Source organism: Anguilla anguilla, chromosome 6 (genome assembly GCF_013347855.1).
Source record: "Anguilla anguilla isolate fAngAng1 chromosome 6, fAngAng1.pri, whole genome shotgun sequence".
NCBI lineage: Eukaryota > Metazoa > Chordata > Actinopteri > Anguilliformes > Anguillidae > Anguilla > Anguilla anguilla.
Window position 1 is genome coordinate 60,288,984 of NC_049206.1, and position 17,907 is coordinate 60,306,890.

At 50.8% G+C, this 17,907-nt stretch overlaps 2 protein-coding genes across 4 annotated transcripts; both read left to right on the forward strand.

Moving 5' to 3' along the window:
* The first annotated feature begins 4,864 nt into the window (after positions 1–4,864).
* Positions 4,865–10,330, forward strand: LOC118230215 (GDNF-inducible zinc finger protein 1-like). The gene is made up of 7 exons (XM_035423028.1): positions 4,865–5,138; positions 5,743–6,853; positions 7,269–8,255; positions 8,674–8,768; positions 8,979–9,146; positions 9,720–9,877; positions 10,010–10,330. Exons 2-7 carry the CDS (start codon positions 5,754–5,756, stop codon positions 10,202–10,204), a joined length of 2,703 nt encoding a protein of 900 aa, XP_035278919.1. The 5' UTR covers positions 4,865–5,138; positions 5,743–5,753; the 3' UTR covers positions 10,205–10,330.
* Positions 10,331–11,099: 769 nt separating this feature from the next.
* Positions 11,100–17,228, forward strand: gzf1 (GDNF-inducible zinc finger protein 1). 3 transcript variants are annotated; one of them, XM_035424087.1, is made up of 6 exons: positions 11,100–11,378; positions 12,370–13,823; positions 14,068–14,162; positions 14,305–14,472; positions 14,811–14,968; positions 15,342–17,228. In XM_035424087.1, exons 2-6 carry the CDS (start codon positions 12,382–12,384, stop codon positions 16,254–16,256), a joined length of 2,778 nt encoding a protein of 925 aa, XP_035279978.1. In that variant the 5' UTR covers positions 11,100–11,378; positions 12,370–12,381; the 3' UTR covers positions 16,257–17,228. The 3 variants fall into 3 exon arrangements, with proteins under 3 accessions (XP_035279978.1, XP_035279977.1, XP_035279979.1); XM_035424086.1 differs by lacking the exon at positions 11,100–11,378 and adding an exon at positions 11,387–11,545; XM_035424088.1 differs by lacking the exon at positions 11,100–11,378 and adding an exon at positions 11,573–12,046.
* The last annotated feature ends 679 nt before the right edge of the window (positions 17,229–17,907 follow it).

Sequence of the window (17,907 nt, forward strand, 5' to 3'; positions counted from 1 at the left end):
CATCTGAATTTTTATTACGAAAAATGACACCGACTCCCTCCCGCGATTGCTCTGCCGCAGGCAGAATAACAGAGAGGTAAAGCGTGCGGTTGGGGGCGGCGCGTGTAAATATGTCAACCCCGTAAAAGGCCACAGTGCCTGGGTTTCATTAAACACAGTGAAATGGGACACAATGAGTACTGCCTCGGCCGGGGAGGCGGGGCTGGGGGGGCTACACATCGCTGATGGTTGAGATCAGCCATCAGTCGCCCCCCTACCCCTTCATAAGCACAAAAAAAACACAATCCATTATTATTATTACTGATCATGTGCCGGGTAGCCAGGCCTAAGCTAATAGCTACCAGCGTGTAGCTGTCACAAGCCAACGATTTCAGCGGTGATGTGCACGAGCGCTGTGGGATACGTTACTCCGCAGGAGTGGAATAATTGGAGCAGCCGTGTAACGGACTATATTTCCCTCTGAGGAGTTTGGGGGGACACGGAGGTGAAGGGGGGTGGGCTGGTTTGTGAAATAATAATTTACAAGCCGCGGACAGCAACCCTGCCGTTCCACGAATGGAATTCCGCCGTGTCCGCGTCGAGGCGTCGGCAGAAACCGGTAATCACGGAAATGGATGAAGCGCGAGCGAGCTCTCTGTCTGGAATGTGTAACGCATCCATCAACCGTCGCTTATTGGCCGTCCGTCCCATAGACGAGACCACTGCGACGGTTCCCGTTAAAAACGTAGTTCAGATAGGCTAAGTGTAATAACGCTATAAACGTTAAATGAACTCGCTGTGAAACGGTCTGTCGGTTCCACCCCCTCCCCCACCACAACAAAACAATGATGCGAGCTTGAGCGGCTGCCACGCGCACAGATGGATTATTTACGGCGTGCTGGGAGCGAGCGGCCGGATCCGGAGTTCACTTTCCTTGGTCCTGAATGGCCGACTGCTAAGTGCTGTATACAATTACACTTCAGTAACATCACCAAGGGCGACTCAATGAGAAACGGGAGCGCTGAAAATAGCCGGTGATTCAGAGTAGTCTGCGAGACGCGGCTGAGAAATCTTATCTCTGAAGGATGTTTGAGGGTTTTTTTTTTTTTTTTTTTTTAATCAATGACTCAGATTCTGTTCTTTTTTCAATGGAGAGCCTTGTTCCATTGAGTGGGACAGTTCTATTACGGCGAGGGAGAAACATTGTATTCAACAAAATTTTTATTTAGCCTTTACATTCATTAGAAGATCAATAGCAAATGAAGGCCACATCGCCTGTCCATTCATAGCTCGCCTTTCTGCGCCGCTCGCGCTAAAGCGGCACGTTTGTCGCGGTTCATTGCCTTTCAATCTTCGTGACAAGCTCGCGCGGCGATTTATGCTTTCCTCCTCGGCTCCCCGGTCTCAAATTCGCATCTCTCCGCCAATGCTGTTCGGGGCTTGTAATTTGTTGCCATTTTTCCTGGACTGGTTTGCTGTGGTTTGGAAAGTTCAGCCAGTCAAAGAGCACCGAGACGGCAGCAGCGGTGGTGGCGGCCGGGTTTCGGCCTCCTGTGAGAGATCCGATCACCTCTTCGTGCAGCTCCCAAACGCACATTTTGTGAAGGTTAAGTTCACCACAGACTGGATGTTCTCAGCGTCCGCACCGGTGTTGCGTAAAGTTGAAATAACCGCGGAGCGTCTCCCGTGGGGCTGGCTCTTCACTGCAGACGGTTAACAGACCCAAATACCCGTGGAAAACTGCGCGAACCAACGGCGTAGCCAACACCGCCAACCGCCAAACTCTGGGGTTTAAAATGTTCCACTGGTGTGGAAAACGTGGCCGCGTGTGCGGCAGCGTTCGGCGTTTATTCCCTCACAGGTGCACGGAGACCAGTCGACATAAATCTCCCAAAACCCTCTACTATCCCCTCCAGTGACTTGCTAGCCCCCCGCCCCCCTCCAATTACAGACACTAGATATGACAAGTCCTATTCCTCAGAAACAGTCAATATATATTCCGAGGCTTGAATCAACCTTAACTTCTACCCTCTAGCTGCGCTGGCACCACCTCCAAAACAATATTAACTAAAACCTTAAAATGTCATTGGCAGTCACGAATGCAATTTTATAACACACAGGCTTGCACTATAAAGCTCTATTTATTTTTCCGGAACAGCAAACATTTTAAAGACCAGCATTTTTTTTAAAGTACAGCGCTCACCAGTCATAGCCGTCTGGCACGAGGCTTTAACGCTTTATATTACATAAGCTGCTGAGGTTCCCCCGCAAAAATAACAAAATCTTTTTTTAAAATCTTTTTTTTAAAGTGGCACAGGTCCTGGGGAAGCAGCAGCCATAGGCCGGGGGTATTCTCTGTGTTCGCCATCACCAGCCGGGCTGCCCAGTGAATTGATTTAATGGAGATTTAAAACCGCGGAAAGTTCGAGTGAGGACAGAGCCGTCCCAAGTTAATGGCTTCATGTTGCTCGTGCTGTGAGTCAGGCTGGCTCGCCAAAACTTTCTCTAACTACTCATTCATTCTTTTATTTTTTTTTTTGTTTCAACATTTTTTCCAACCAAGGAAATACATTTAGGGTTTTTTTTGGGGGGGGGGGGGTGTTCTACTTTCCTCATTAAATATTTCTCTTGCTTGTTTTTCTATCCCGCATTTGGAGTAATATATTCATATATTTTCACATTTTATCCACCATTAGAAAAACAACTCCTGAGTTAACACTTCATCATACTATAACTGCATATATTATCTTATGATCTCCTGCATTACCCATCTCCAGAAAGCATACTTCAGCTATTACACATTCACTCTAATTTAGCCTCTCAAGATACATACATTTTTCTTCTTCCTCTTCTTTTATTAGCGGTAGTAATAATAATATACATCATAATATTATTGTCTGTTATGACTAATATACATATGTATTTGTTTTTGTTATTCTTGTTAGTCTATAAGGTTACAACAGCACAGCGCAGGTACAGCAGCCCAAACAAACGGACAGACAGGCAGACAGACAGACAGATGCTGCAGACAGACAGACGGACAGAGACACAGCTGCTGCAGACGGACAGACAGACACTGCAGCGCAGCTCAGCTCAGTTGGAGCAGACAGACAGACGGACAGAGACACAGCTGCTGCAGACAGACAGACAGACAGACACTGCAGCGCAGCTCAGTTGGAGCAGGCAGACAGATGGACAGACGGACAGAGGCACGGCCGCTGCATTCCTGTGTGAAATGGAAAAACCGCAGCCTCCGGTCTGCGCCGAGCCGTGTGAGTCATCGGAGGGGGCCGCGCGCTTGCAGAACTCATTACCGCTAATGTGAGGCGCATGGGCTTCCTGGGTCAATAAAGAGGCCTGGCAGCCCTCTCAGCCCAGCGGCGTGCGCGCACAGACGTCCAAAACGCGTTTTAAAGGAGATGATCACACGGGACGCAGGAGAGAATGCGCCAGGAAGCTCGCGCTAAAGTGCTCGAGGGAGATCCGAGCGAACGGGGGAATCTCCCTCTTCCGCCGAGCGCGTACGCCCGTGCTGATTGTCTCGCTCTGATGTATCCCACAGTCCTCCTGGGATTATCTCACTCTGCCAGACTTCAATGCTGCTGAGGTACAGAGTGCTTAAAATGGTAGCAACCGTGTTCTAAATGTTGCACTTTTATAAACGTCTTTAAAATAGGTTCAACCGGGCGGATTGGCAATGCTGCACACATCTGGATGCGGCATTTCTATACAATAGTGCCCTCGTGTGGACATGTGAGGAACAGGATTTTTTCCAGAAGAGACGGAGGGCGGGGGAGGGCTTGTCTTTGGGACTTTCTCCCAGACGTTTCCATGCTTGCAGTCCACCCACACTGCAATGGCTTTACACCTGAAATGTATAAGAACGCTAAAGTTCTCATACAGTTCATTGGGTTTTACAATGAACACAACCCATTCCCTGTCTATTCCCTGTCTAGTGATGTCACAATGAGCCAGAACCTGTGCATGTGCAGAACAGGCCTCAAACTGGCAGTCCATAGCACTTCACCCAGTAATTATCCTCACTGCCAAAACAGCAGCAATATCAAGAAGGTATATAAGGGAATATCATACAATGCATTCCATAGAAAGGCTGGCTCTTAACCAGTATATGACCCCCCCCCCCCCCTCCGCCCAATCCAGCTGGAGGTTCTGGGTGATGCAAAGTGTTTAGCTGGGGAAAACGGGTGGCTGTATGGTCGCAATGACACACCCAAACGCCGAGAGCGCTCATTTTCTGAGTTTATAACATGGGCACATACGAGGGGTGTAACCTATATTTAGGCTGACATGTTGAGAGGTATCGAGTTGAAGAGCAATTTGCGGTAGCATTGAAGATCTGCATTAATCAGACTAAAACACGTGTTTCATTCAAATGGATAATTATCATGGTGGCAAATTTGTCACTTACATATAAATATGTAATTGGCATAATTAATAACGGCATGATTCTGGGTCTTACTGGTCCTTGAGGACTTTCTCAATGAATGCTGGTGATTTGAATGATTATAGGTGCGTTAGAAAGCACATTCAGAGATTTAAACTACTCGGGTTTCCCCCAGCCATCAGTCGAAATTTGTTTAGCTCTTTGACAACCTACATTCACAGCCAAGGAACTCTCACAGCTGCAAGCGGGTTCACTGCTGACACCCGTGAATGAACAGTTGCGGTTTGGGCGGATTCATGATTTGGCTAAGAGTTCCGCTTGAAGTTAAGACAATACACAATTTCTTTTGTTGAGGAGTGCCGGTAACGAGATGCTCAATGGCAAGGAATCGTCATTGGGATATCTGGTTGCCATAGAAAACCTTTCACACAACGGCACCGCGCATGTGCCGAGATGACGTACAGGCATTCGCTACCATTCTGCATGTGTTCATTGTTTAGATCTCGCAACGCTGCTGTCAAACAAAACCCTGTGACAGAACAACTCGCGCACCCACGCGCAAGAAGCAAATCCCGAGCATCGCGCTTGAATGGCATAGCTGAGCATTTGAGACAAGCAAACGAGTTAGTCATACAAAGGCATGGACATTCAAATAAAATAATATTCCCCTTATCGCCTTATGTGCAACAAAGGGACCTTACCGGGCGGTTGTACAGCCAAATGTTAGCTGAAGTAGGCAGCTCCAATTAGCAAGGTAAGTAGGGAGATGCCGGCATTACGCATTGATTTTCTGTCGGTTCTGATAAGGTGTTTAATGATATAGTATATCCTTAAAGAAAAAATGTTTCGCATTTTCAGAAATGTTCAACGCTAATATTACTAAACCCAATTTACCGGCGTAATGCATTTACTTAATGTTGCGACTGAAATTTTCTGACTACCCAGTACCCTCATTACCTACAGGGCAGACAGTGGCGTGTGTTTAATTAGCTAACGGTCATATCAAAACCACTTCCCTGGGCAAATTATTTGTCCCAGTTTTACTTACTTTCTCTCAATGTAGTTACTGCATTTATTAATATATAAAACGTGAAAACAAACCAAATTAGATTTTTATGAGTATATCTACTCCAAGACCCAATTAACCGATATTTCGCTCACTAACATTCGAAATAGCAGCAAATGAGGAGCCAAACTAGCTGCACGCGCCTCAGCTGTGGGCTATGTATCTGGGGTTGAGATTTTCCGCAAGTGACAAAGCGGCGTTGTAGTTTTGGATAGTGTTTCAAAAACACGACTGGGGATTAAAAAATTAAGTAACATTTCTTTTCATACCGTATTCCGTTTGTTGTTCGCAGATGGCTTCGTTATGATGGAGGTGAAGATCACGCTGGAATCCAAGGTAGCGGCGTCCAACCTGCTGCGGTCGCTCCACTCCCAGTATCAGCTGGGGCACCTGTGTGACGTCACAGTGCAGGCTGGGCGGGAAGATCGCGAAGGCAGCTTCCACGCGCACAGAGCAGTCCTGGCCGCGTGCAGCGCCTATTTCCAGAAAGTGTTCATCGGCCAGGGGCCGGTAGGAGCGCAGCAGCCTGCCGTCCTCCTGCGGGATGTCAGCTCGGAGGACTTTGCCGCCTTCACGGAGTTCGCCTACACAGCCAGCGTAAAGGTCACACGGGCACAGCTGCCAAGGCTGCTACAGGTGGCCATCAGGCTGGAATGCAGGGACCTGGAGGAAGTGTGCAGGGTTACCGGGGTTACGCCAACCCCAGAGACCCCTCCCGAGCCCACTGACTGCAGTTCGATAGGCGTAGCTCCTCCAGAGGGACAAATCTCAAACCTGGAACCTGGGAAATGTGAAACTCTGGAAAGCAATGGCGGTATCACTTCCCCGAATCATGCGTCCGAGGGCGAATCAGCGGCCAATCAAGACAGAGCAGGCGCCGACGCCACTGTTGCTCTGGCGACCAAGGTGGTGATCAGGAGGATGCGATGCCCGGAGATGGAGGGAGGGGGCGGGGCAGAGGGAGGGGGCGGGGCCCAGGAGGAGGTGTTCCGATGCGAGGAGTGCGCGGGGGCGGAGTTCGGCTCGCTGAGGCTCTTCCAGGCGCACGCCCGGCGGGCGCACGGGGCGCGGCTGCTGGTGAAGTACGCCTGCGACCTCTGCCCCCGGCTGGTGGCGACGCGGCAGAACCTGCGGCAGCACCGCGCGGCCGTCCACACCAGCGAGCGCGCCTTCGCCTGCGCCGTCTGCGCCAAGCGCTTCAAGCGGCCCAAGGACATCAGCGACCACGCCCGCCGCGTGCACGGCCACAAGACCCCCCAGGAGTGCCCCCGCTGCGGCAAGCTGCTCGCCAGCAAGGCCGGCCTGGCCCTGCACCTGCGCACGCACACGGGCGAGAAGCCCTACCGCTGCGCGGACTGCGGCGCCAGGTTCGCCCAGAAATCCTCCTACAACACCCACACCAGGTGAGTCTGCCGGAGCCCCACACCAGGTGAGCCCCACACCAGATGAGTCTGCCGCAGCCCCACACCAGGTGAGTCTGCTGCAGCCCCACACCTGTGCTTTAAGAATGTAGATCTAAAACTAACAACAGTAATAACAAACTATTGCCCCCCAGCGAATCTGGGCCCTGTTTCACGAAGCCCTCCAAAATCTGGAACATGGACTGAAGTAAAAATGGCTGTTCTGGGTTTTACTCGGCGCAGTTATCCAGCCTAACGGAGTAATCCTGCTTTGTGAAACACCCCCCCAGGACTGTGCAGCCCAGCAGGGTGGTGATTAAAATACTTCACTACAGCATTTTCAGTGAAGATAATTGTTTATTTATCTTAATTTACAATAGCTTTTCATTTGTTCGTAATCTTTTCATTTTTAACACAGAAACATTCATCTGGGAGCGAAAGGAAGGAAGTCCAGTAGCCCCGCCCCCTGCAGGCGATCTGGCTCCTCGACTGATCTGGGATCAGCGGGAACACCGGCGAGCGGAGGAGAAGAACCGCGAGCGAGGGAGGAGGGCGGCGGACTGGGGAGGGGGCGGGATCGGCACGCCCCCGCGGACAAGGAAGATGATGTCAGAGCAGAGGGGGGCGGGGTGGAGGGGGAGGAGCCGGGGACAGAGACAGCGGTGCATGCTGGGAAAGGTAAGATGGAAGAGGGAGCCAGACGAGACAACCGTGAGGACAAGGAGGAAGAGGAGGAGGGGAGAGAGGAAGAGGAGAGGGAGAGAAGGGAAGAGGAGAGAGAGGGAGAGGAAGTGGAGAGGGAGGGGGAGGAAGAGGAGGAGAGCACGGAGTCCGAAAATAAAGATGGCGTCTGTAACGTTAGCGTCGGAGGGGTTGCAGCCTGTAGGTCCAGAGACAAGAGCCAGGGAGGGTCAGAGAGCGGGCGGGGCACGGGGCGGGGCAGCGAAGGTAAGCGTGTTCCGGAAGCCTCCGGAGGGGGCGGGGCGCTGCGGTGTGACCGGGGCGAGGGGCGGATCCCGGCGCGGCGCGCCCTCGCTCGGCGCTGCCGGCAGGCACGCGGGGCGGAGCCGCGGGACAAGCCGTTCCGCTGCGAGACCTGTGGGCGGGGCTTGGGCAGCGCGGGGGCGTGGCGCGAGCACCGGGACTGCGTGCACTCGGACGAGCGGCGCTTCGCCTGCAGCGCCTGCGGCGGGACCTTCAAGCGGCGGCGGGACGCGCGCACGCACTACGCTCGAACGCACGAGGGGCGCGTGGCCCGAGCGCTCTGCAGCGTCTGCGGCAAGATCCTCAGCTCCCGCTCCGCCCTCCTGTTCCACATGCGCACGCACACCGGCGAGAAGCCCTACCACTGCGCCATCTGCAACCAGCGCTTCACACAGCCCTCCCAGCTCAAAACACACACCAGGTAATGCAGCGCACGCGCGCACACACACGCACACACACACACACACACACCGGGGAGAAGCCCTACCACTGCGCCATCTGCAACCAGCGCTTCACACAGCCCTCCCAGCTCAAAACACACACCAGGTAATGCACACACACACTCACACACACTCACACACACACACACACACTCACACACACTCACACACACACACACACACACGCACACACACTCACACACACTCACACACCAGGTACACTAGACACATTTGCAGTATTGACCAGGAAAATCAAAATGGGTGGGCAATGCAGGGGGTTGTGTAGCCAGTCAGATGGATGGGGGGTGATTAGCTGCCAGATGTAGAGAACTTTTGTGTGTGTGTGTGTGTGGAGGCGGAGCAGGAAGTGACGGACGTGTCTCTGCTGGGGTCACACAGAGGTCACACAGGAGAGAGGCCCTATATCTGCGAGGTCTGTGGCGCGAGCTTCGGGGACTCAGGAAAACTCACCACTCACCGGAGAACACACACAGGTCAGAGGTCACGAGCTCACCCTTTCACATCAGCACTGTGACATCATCTCCTCTGTCCTCTCTACTTCCTGACTCTAGCAGGCTCCGCCTACCACCTCAGCACACAGGAGGAAATGGGCGTGATTCAGTTTTCTCATAATGAGCACACGCGTTGTGATTGGTTGAAGTACAGTCAGTCATATTTGACGTGGTTGTGGTGTGTTCCTCCAGGCCAGCGCTTGTTTCAGTGCGACGTGTGCGAGAAGAGCTTCACCTCCAAAGAGTACCTGAAGCACCACAAGGTGTGCCACCTGGGGGCGCGGCCCTTCCGCTGCGAGCGCTGTGGGAAGAGCTTCGGTCTGCGATCGTCCTACCTGCAGCACTGCCGGGTCCACTCAGGTATCGCCCACATGCTTTTCCCTCTTTTAAAAATATTTTCTGTTTTTTTTCTATTCCATTCCAGGGCCATCAGTGTTTTTGTTGATATCTGTTGATATTAACTTCAGGCAAAATAAAGTTGTGATGGATAGGTTGACTGATTGGTTGATTGCACCTTGTATGGTCCAAGCTGTATTGCTTTCTTTTTAATCATTGTAGTTGCTGCCGAGCAGTATGGAAAAGGGAGAGTTTTTGCACCAGCGCACCCTCTACTGGCAGGATGCTTCTACTGCAGCATGTCTCCCTGTTTCCCCCATGAAATGAGCTGTATATTTTTAAAATTATCTTATTTAACAGGTACATTTCAACATGGATTTTAATGTGTACTGCATACTACACCATACTTGGCTCAGAGGCTAATTTATATCTGAATAATCATATCTGTATTTGAATAGTACTACACTTTTTTTTTGGCATTGCTTGCCTTGTATATCCCTTTCCAAGCCGGCTGGATTTACACTAGCCTCATTCGCTGATTCAAAACGCAATAAAAATAAGTCCTCGGAAATTCTAAATGTAAATCCCCTCCCTCAGATACGCGGCCCTTTTTCTGTGAGCTGTGCGGGAAGTCGTTCACCCAGCAGGGGGCGCTGCGGAGGCACCAGAGGATCCACACGGGAGAGAAGCCCTTCAAGTGCAAAGCGTGCGAGCGCTCCTTCACGGACATGTCCACCTTACGGAGACACGTGGCGGTAAGCTCTTCACCTGGACCTGCAGAGTTTCAAATGAACATAAAATCTCTGATAATGCTGCTGTAAATTACACATCCTTACACCAGTCTTCTTCCCTTTTTAAAAAAAAAAAAAACTGAAAACCCCTCTCAGGTTCACGATAAAAAGGCTGAATGGAGGACCTATGTCATTGACCTCACCAACAAGAAAGAGCACAACTGGTCCAAGATCAAAGTGTTAGGAATCGGTTGTGAGGACGGTTGCCATGAGGATGCCGTTTCAGGTCTTTCTGCACCAATCGCCCAAGCGACAGGGCACAAGACCGACCAATCACAGCGCCTGCTCTGAACTTCATACAGTCAGGATGCTCCTGACAAAGGAGGTGGACACAACAGCTCCCTGCAACTGAGATTCATCAATGAATACATTTCTTTAACGTGAGAAATAAAAAAGACAGACTCTGCTATAGAAGTATTTATGTGTTCTGGTCATATATTACATTACATTTATTTAGCAGACGCTTTTATCCAAAGCGACGTACAAAAAGCACAACTCATACCAGTGTATTGATTACCTTTTTCTGTTGTTGACATTTCAATTTTTTTATCATTATCATCTTTACCATTTTTTATTGTATCATTATTGTAGTTGTGTGCTTAGCAGTGTCAGCCAAAAACACAACTCAATGTAAAATAGACAATGAAATTTATTACTTTTTAAAATAACATTTTTGGGTACATTTATGTGATGCTAATACGAAAACAATGGGAAGTATCTTGGCGTCTCAATGGAAGCATGCATAACATTAGCATAACATTGCCTTTGCTCGTTGCTGTTCTGTCAGGTACATGCGTACCTTGTGATTGACATAGTCAGCCTACTATGGTTCACTTTGATGTGTCATTGCAACACCAGTCTCACAGTGTGAGGTGGAACATTAATTGGTGATCTGCCACTTGCTGAGAAACTGCTCTAAGGCAGATAGGCTGGTAAACGTTTTGTAATTGGATTAATGTTCTCGTCAGAGTCCAATAAATTCAAGGTTGTAAGTCATAAAAGTACTTTGCATGATTTCATGCTCCTAATTTGTAGCGATGTTACGCATTACACAGTGAGCAAGGCCTCTAACGCGTTCATGGTATCCTCTTCCATTTAACGAAAAGTATAATCAGTGCATATATTGTGATTGTTTAAGAAATGTAGGCATAATTTCCTTTGACTTTTTTTTATTCTGTATTTAAACTGAGTAAATACAAAACTTACTGAAATACAATATAATATTTTATTTTAGTTTAGCTACCAGTTGCTGGACATGTATTTTAGTGAGTACGTGTGATCTGGGAACGTTCCGCATTTCTGCTCCGCAACCATTTTGAAAGACCTCGCCAAAGCGGTTTCAACCACCATGATCCAATATGGACGCTGCTGAGAGCGAAGGAGTTCTGGGTGCAATTCTTACAGGAAATACTCTCAGCGTCGGGCTGCTGCATTTGTGGAGTGCTGCCATTTTACCGAGCTTACGGTAAGAACGCTGTCAGGGAAATGTGCATATGTTTATCTGGTCTTACCGATGTAGTCCAGCGTAGTGTTGAAACGACGTGCTTTTGTTTAAAAATATGTTCGCAGTGGCACTAGTACAAATTAGCAAACTGTGCTTTTGAAAATAATCCAACACCGCGCCATTGCATGGTTGGTAGCTAGCTAGCTGCATAGCTTTAAGTTATTTAGCTGGCTAACTAGTTAAATGAAAACCGAAAGTTTTCCCACTAACTAGCTTGCGAGCTGGCTACATAGTTCCTTAACTATGCAACTTAGTTACATTAGCTAGCTACATGTCGTTCAACGGTATACCTCAAAAATAATACCTCAATCGCCACAGTCTAAATGCTTCAGTTTTAACTTCTCCCGCTAGCTAGCTAACGCAATTGTCCCCAAACGTATAGATTCGCCAGATGACGCTAGCCGTTTTCTGGCTAACATACGTACATCACTCGCTCCCTAACTAGATAGATTACATTAATTAGTATTGGTCGAGACTATGACGCGTCTGCTGTCGACAGCCTTTCTTTGTTAGCGAAGGTTAGATACTTTGCTTTCATTAGTTTACGATAGCTAGGTCAGCCAGAATTTCCAAGCTAACTGCACCATTGTGTGTTAGCTACGAACTCGAACACACGTGATGTCAATAATGTGCGTGAATCCCAAATCTATATGCGAATTACAGTGTAATGAAAGCGAGCTTCTGTACATACGTTTATCTTCCATTGCCAAACCAACTAATTATATTGACAGCCATGTTTGCAGTTAGTTCAAATCCCCATTACCCAGTGAGTTCTTCTTCACTGGAATTATGTGGAGGAGCCCGCAAAAATTGTATCCCCATGCCTTGATGTTCCGTTTTGGTTCGATAGCACTAGAATAATTATCACTATTAACCCCTTGTTTTAAAAACTGGGGGGGAAAAAAATAACACTCAGGATGTAACTCCTGTTTCCCTCAATGTTTTCCTACAGGCGTGTGGAATCATGGGGGACTCTGTAGTCCAGCTCGCGTCAAATTTCTACCATGAGAATTTGCTGGGGGAGATGCAGCAGCTGAGACTGACGGGCCACCTGTGTGACATCACGGTCCAGGTGGACTTCGAGGGCGAGCTGGAGGAGTTCGAGGCGCACCAGCTGATCCTGGCGGCTTCCAGTGGCTACTTCAAAGGCATCCTTCTCGGCAAGGACCCACCCCCCGCGAAAATCTTCCTGGGGACCGTGCCCCCGTCTGACTTCGGCAGGTTCCTGGAGTTCGCGTACACCGCTAAGCTGGAGGTGGAGAGGTCGAAGACGGGCGACATTTTGGAAATGGCCAAGCTGCTGCAGTGCCGGGACCTGGCGGAAGCGTGCCGACGGGCGGGCGGGCCGGGGACGGGCGCCGCGGGCGACCCAAACGCGCCGCAGATCGACGTCCTGCTGCGGGACGGCCAGTCGACCGATGCCCTGGAACACGACCCCGTGGCAGGTCTCCTGGCAACAGACCTGCTGGAGGACGGTTTGGGCGCGGAGATGGGCGGGGAGTCGGCCCTGACGGAGAAGCCCCGCCCCCTGAAGAGGGGGCGGAAGCAGGGTGAGGGGAAGTCGGCGGCGGCGGCGACGGGGTCGGCGGGGTCGGGCCGGAGGCAGAGCAACAGGCTGGCGGGCCGCAGGGTGGCGGTGGACCCCCCCAAAAAGAAGTACCTGAGGAAGCTGAAGGCTCAGCGCAAGGCTCCAGAGCCGACCACGGCGGCAGACCCCGTGGAGGGGGCTCCAGGTGGGGAGGGGGTCCCAGAAGGGGAGGGGCCCCTGGGTGGAACTGCGGATGGGTCCGGGAGCTCCAGGGGGGGTGGCGCTGAGATGGGGGGGGAACCTCCGGAGCCGGCGGACTTCGCCGACGATTACCAGGACCCACCGGAACACGACCCCAGCGAGTCGGACTTTCAGATCGAAGAGGACGAGGAGAAGGAGGAGGAGGAAGAGGAGGAGGAGGAGGGGCGCAGCAGAGGGGAGAAGAGGAAGAGGAACGGGCAGTTCCAGTGCGAGAAGTGCCAGCGCTCCTTCCACTACGAGAAGAGCTACCTGAAGCACGTCTCGGCGAGCCACGGCGAGCAGCCGGAGGTGACGTACCGCTGCGCCACCTGCGCCCAGACCTTCGCCAACCGCTGCAACCTGAAGATCCACGAGCGGCACGTGCACAGCGACGAGCGCCTCTTCCCCTGCAGCGTCTGCGGCAAGGCCTTCAAGCGCAAGAAGGACGTGAAGCGCCACTGCCGCCAGGTCCACGAGGGCGGCGGCGACCGGCACGCCTGCCCCGTCTGCGCCAAGAGCCTGAGCTCCAAAACCGCCCTGGTGCTGCACCAGCGCACCCACACCGGGGACCGGCCCTACCACTGCACCGACTGCAGCGCCAAGTTCTCCCAGAGCTCCGCCCTCAAAACGCACCGCAGGTAGGTGTGTGTGTGTGTGAATGTGTGTGTCTGTGTGTGTGTGTGTGTGTGAATGTGTGTCTGTGTGTGTGAATGTGTGTGTGTGTGTGTGTTTGAGTGTGTGTGTGTGTGTCTGTGTGTGAATGTGTGTGTGTGTGTGTGTGTGTGTGTGTATGTGAATGTGTCTGTGTGTGTGTGCGTGTGTGTGTGTCTGTGTGAGTGTGTGTGTGTGTATAACGTGTCTCTCGTGGTGTTTGTGTGGCAGGACACACACCGGTGAGAAGCCGTTCTCCTGTGACCAGTGTGATGCGCGGTTCACACAGAACCACATGCTGTCCTACCATAAGCGCTGCCACACAGGTCAGTGACTGAAACACAGCTACATAACTCCCCAATTCTCAGCTTGCGTCCAGTCTTTGAGTTTCAGCTCATCACTAGTGCCAGAACCAGCTGTACATTCCTTGCTGAGATTTCTGCTGTTTTTCGGTCTTTTCCTGATCAGGAGAGAAACCCTTTATGTGCGAGAACTGCGGCAAGAGTTTCGCTTCCAAGGAGTACCTGAAGCACCACGCCCGGATCCACTCCGGGTCCAAACCGTACAAGTGTGACATCTGTGGCAGAGCGTTCGCACAGAGGAACTCCCTCCATCAGCACATGAAAATACACACAGGTAACCCCCCGCCCCCAGCTCACCTGTAACGACCCGACCCAATGCTTACTGCCGACTGCGCTGAACAGGTCACAGATTCTATACGCTAACCAGATGATCTGCTGCTATTCCTCGCTTTGCTCTGGTTAGCATTAGGAGTTTCAGGTGTTACAGTACAGAACCTCTGTTGCCATGGTTTTGTACTTGACCCACACCCCCTACATAAATATTTATAAGATGCCTCAAATTGGGATGTATCAGGAGGCTGTATCTGGTCAGGCTATAGAATCTGTGGTCAGACTTTGTGACTCTTTATTGGACGCCCTTTGACCCTTGACCCTTGACCCCTGGGCTTGCAGGAGAGAGGCCCTACAGCTGTGAGGAGTGTGGGAAGCAGTTCACCCAGCTGAACGCCCTGCAGCGGCACAACCGCATCCACACCGGGGAGAAGCCCTACATGTGCATGCTCTGCAACCGCACCTTCACGGACAAATCCACCGTCCGCCGCCACACCATGGTGAGGTCAAAACACACCACGCCTTTATTAGGCTTTTTAGCCTCAGCACAGCTGTGCACTGAATGGTGGAGTAGCCTACTACTGAGTGTGATATTTCTGGAAACCCTTTGAAGAGTCGGTTTTTTGGAATGTTTTTTCAAAAGTCAGTGTTCTAGAACTCTGTTGCTTTCAGTTACCAGTAGTGACTGTGACATCAGCATTAGAATGCTCCGTTAAGTGTGATCTCACAGTTAATGCAGTGTGGGAGTCTTTATTTTTATTCACTGCAACTCATTTTGCAAATGATGCAAAAAAAAAAAGAAAAGATATTTGGATGTGCAAATGCGAATAACCCAGCCTCACACTAACCCAGCGGCTCTGCTCTCTCCCACAGACCCACGACAAAGACACCCCATGGAAGAACTACCTGGTGATTCTGGAGGGAAACATGGAGGGGGGGCGCAAGGTAACCAAGCGTGGAGGGGGCGGGGCCAAAGACAAGGAGTCATCGTCCTCCTCATCGAGGCCTGCGGTGGCAGGGGGGAGCGGTGAGGGGGCGGGGCAGGAGGGGCTGGGGCAGGAGGGTAAACAGGCGGATGGGGGTGCGGTGATGGCGCAGGTGCAGCCGGTGACGCTCTCCGGGGACTGGACCAGCACCAGTCACGGCGCCATCACGCTGGTCAGCCACACCTCGCTGGCCGGCTTCACCCTCATCCAGACCGAGCTGCCCGCTGCCCAGCTGCAGCCCGTCGTGGGGCCGGACTCCACCGGCATGGCCGCCACTCAGGTCATCTCCCTGGAAACGCCGGGCGTCGCTGTGCCGCTGCAGGTCCCGGTCTCAGTCTCCGCCCCGCTGTCCATCCACGTCCCTGGCTCCGCCCCCTTTACCGTTCCCATCTCCGTCTCCCTCCCCGCCCCCGCACCAACTTCCCTCTCGGCCGCAATTTCAGATCCACTTCCTGTCCCTGAGTCAACTCCACTTCCTGTCCCTGAGTCAGCTCCACTTCCTGTTCCTGTGTCCGTTTCACTTCCTGTTCCTGTGTCCGCTTCACTTCCGGTTCCTGTGTCGGCTCCACTTCCTGTTGCTGACACTGTGGCTCTGTCCGTGTGTGGGCCCGTGTCCGTCTCTGGAGACGTGTGCGTCTCCGTGTCTCCAGAGCTCAATGCCATGCAAGACCAGCCCCCCATCGTCACCTCTGACCCCTCCCCCTCATGCGGCGGCCATCTTGGTGGGACAGAGGACGTGACCTTGGAGACTGTAGACATGGAAACCATGGAGGTGACCACTGAAGACACACCCAGCTCTTGAGCTGCACGTTCGGCAGTTTTGGGGATTAAATCTAGTTCTCTCTACAAAACAGGACTTTGCCGAACTCCTTAGGAAAAGAGAAAAAATGTTTTTTGTTTTTCCGAGTGCTACGGATTGTTTTGTTTCTTTTGTTTAATTCAAACCGTAGAAGTAATTTAGAAGATGAAATCATGAGCCTTAATCTTTCCAAGATGAGTGGGATGGCTGCGTTTGAGCTGTGATGACGCATGACAAACCACTGTCCTCTGGTAGTACGAATGTTGAGTTTAATTTTTTTCTGCAAGTCCACAAAGCAGGTTTATTTTCCCTCCTGAAGGAACGATCATATGAAGCCCATGGTAGTGAAGCTGGTCGTGCTGGCTGCTCACTGATAAACTACAGGAATAATGCACACGATAGGTGTGTCAGAACTGTGGTTTTTTAGTTTACCAGCTTATTACCAGTCTGAGTGTCAGTTACAGCACAGGTAAAAAAGCCAGATGCTCCAGGTACTGAGGGCTCTGCTCTGTCAGACATTCTGCACTCTGTTAGTAATGCCATCTGTCCCAGCTAGAGGGTGAAAACAAACAAATGCTTCTTACAGCAGAAATGATCTGTTAAGGTTTTAAAACAAAAACTTTTCTCATTTCATGAAGATCATACAAGAGGAATTAGTTTCTGACAAAAAAAATGTAGAACTGTATTAATTGCAAGTATAGTGGTATTTTATAAGGTGAAAGGACAGAAGAAAACCATTTGCATAAAAGTTGTTGCACTATCTTAAAATACCACTGAATTGATGGTGATTGATGTATGATTAACTGGCTGGGGGCAGTTTATTTTTGTCCCAGGATGTACGGTTTGTGTGATCAGGGCGATGGTTCTGCTGGATGTGTAACACCAGATATAGTACTGCTGAAGAGAATATGTAGTGGTTTTCCTGAAAAACAGCGAATAATAAAATCGTGTTTTCCCTTGGGGGTGTAAACATAACGGACTCCGCTAAAGGCCATATGGACTGAACCCTGGAGAGGTGGAAGTGTGTGTGTGTGCGCGTCAGAATGTGTGTGTGTCTGTATGTGTGCACGTACACGTCAGAATGTGTGTGTCCACGTCTGTGGACTAACACACCTCAACGTGACTGGACAGACGGGTGTTCAGATGAAGGAGATGAAACGAGAACGAATTGGGGTGAATCAATTAAAAGAAATGTTCCAGTAAAAGCAGGAATATAATTCAACAATTTACCTCATCTCAGAAGCACCCCTGATTCTTCTTCCCCATGACAACGGAAGCCAGAAATATCGGTATGTCTGATTTTATTACTGTACATTAGAACGATCCGACACACGGTAACGGACACCAAACAGCTGGTTACTCAGCTGGAAATGACTCCAGAACGCAGGCGGATCATCTCTTTGCTGAAACCTTTTTTTCTTTGTCTTGTTTGTTTAATTTCACAATACTTGACACAATACTTTACATTACATATAATGGCATGCAGTTTGCCAGTGCGCTAGGGGAGGGGAGAGGAGAACAAGAACACAATCACGACACAGACATTTAGCACATTAGAAAGGTGTTACACTGAGGCAAGCTAGAATTCACTAGGGCAAATCTGGACGCGTCTCGTCCTGCAAAGACTCAAACACTGAGAACAGAAGGAAATGCA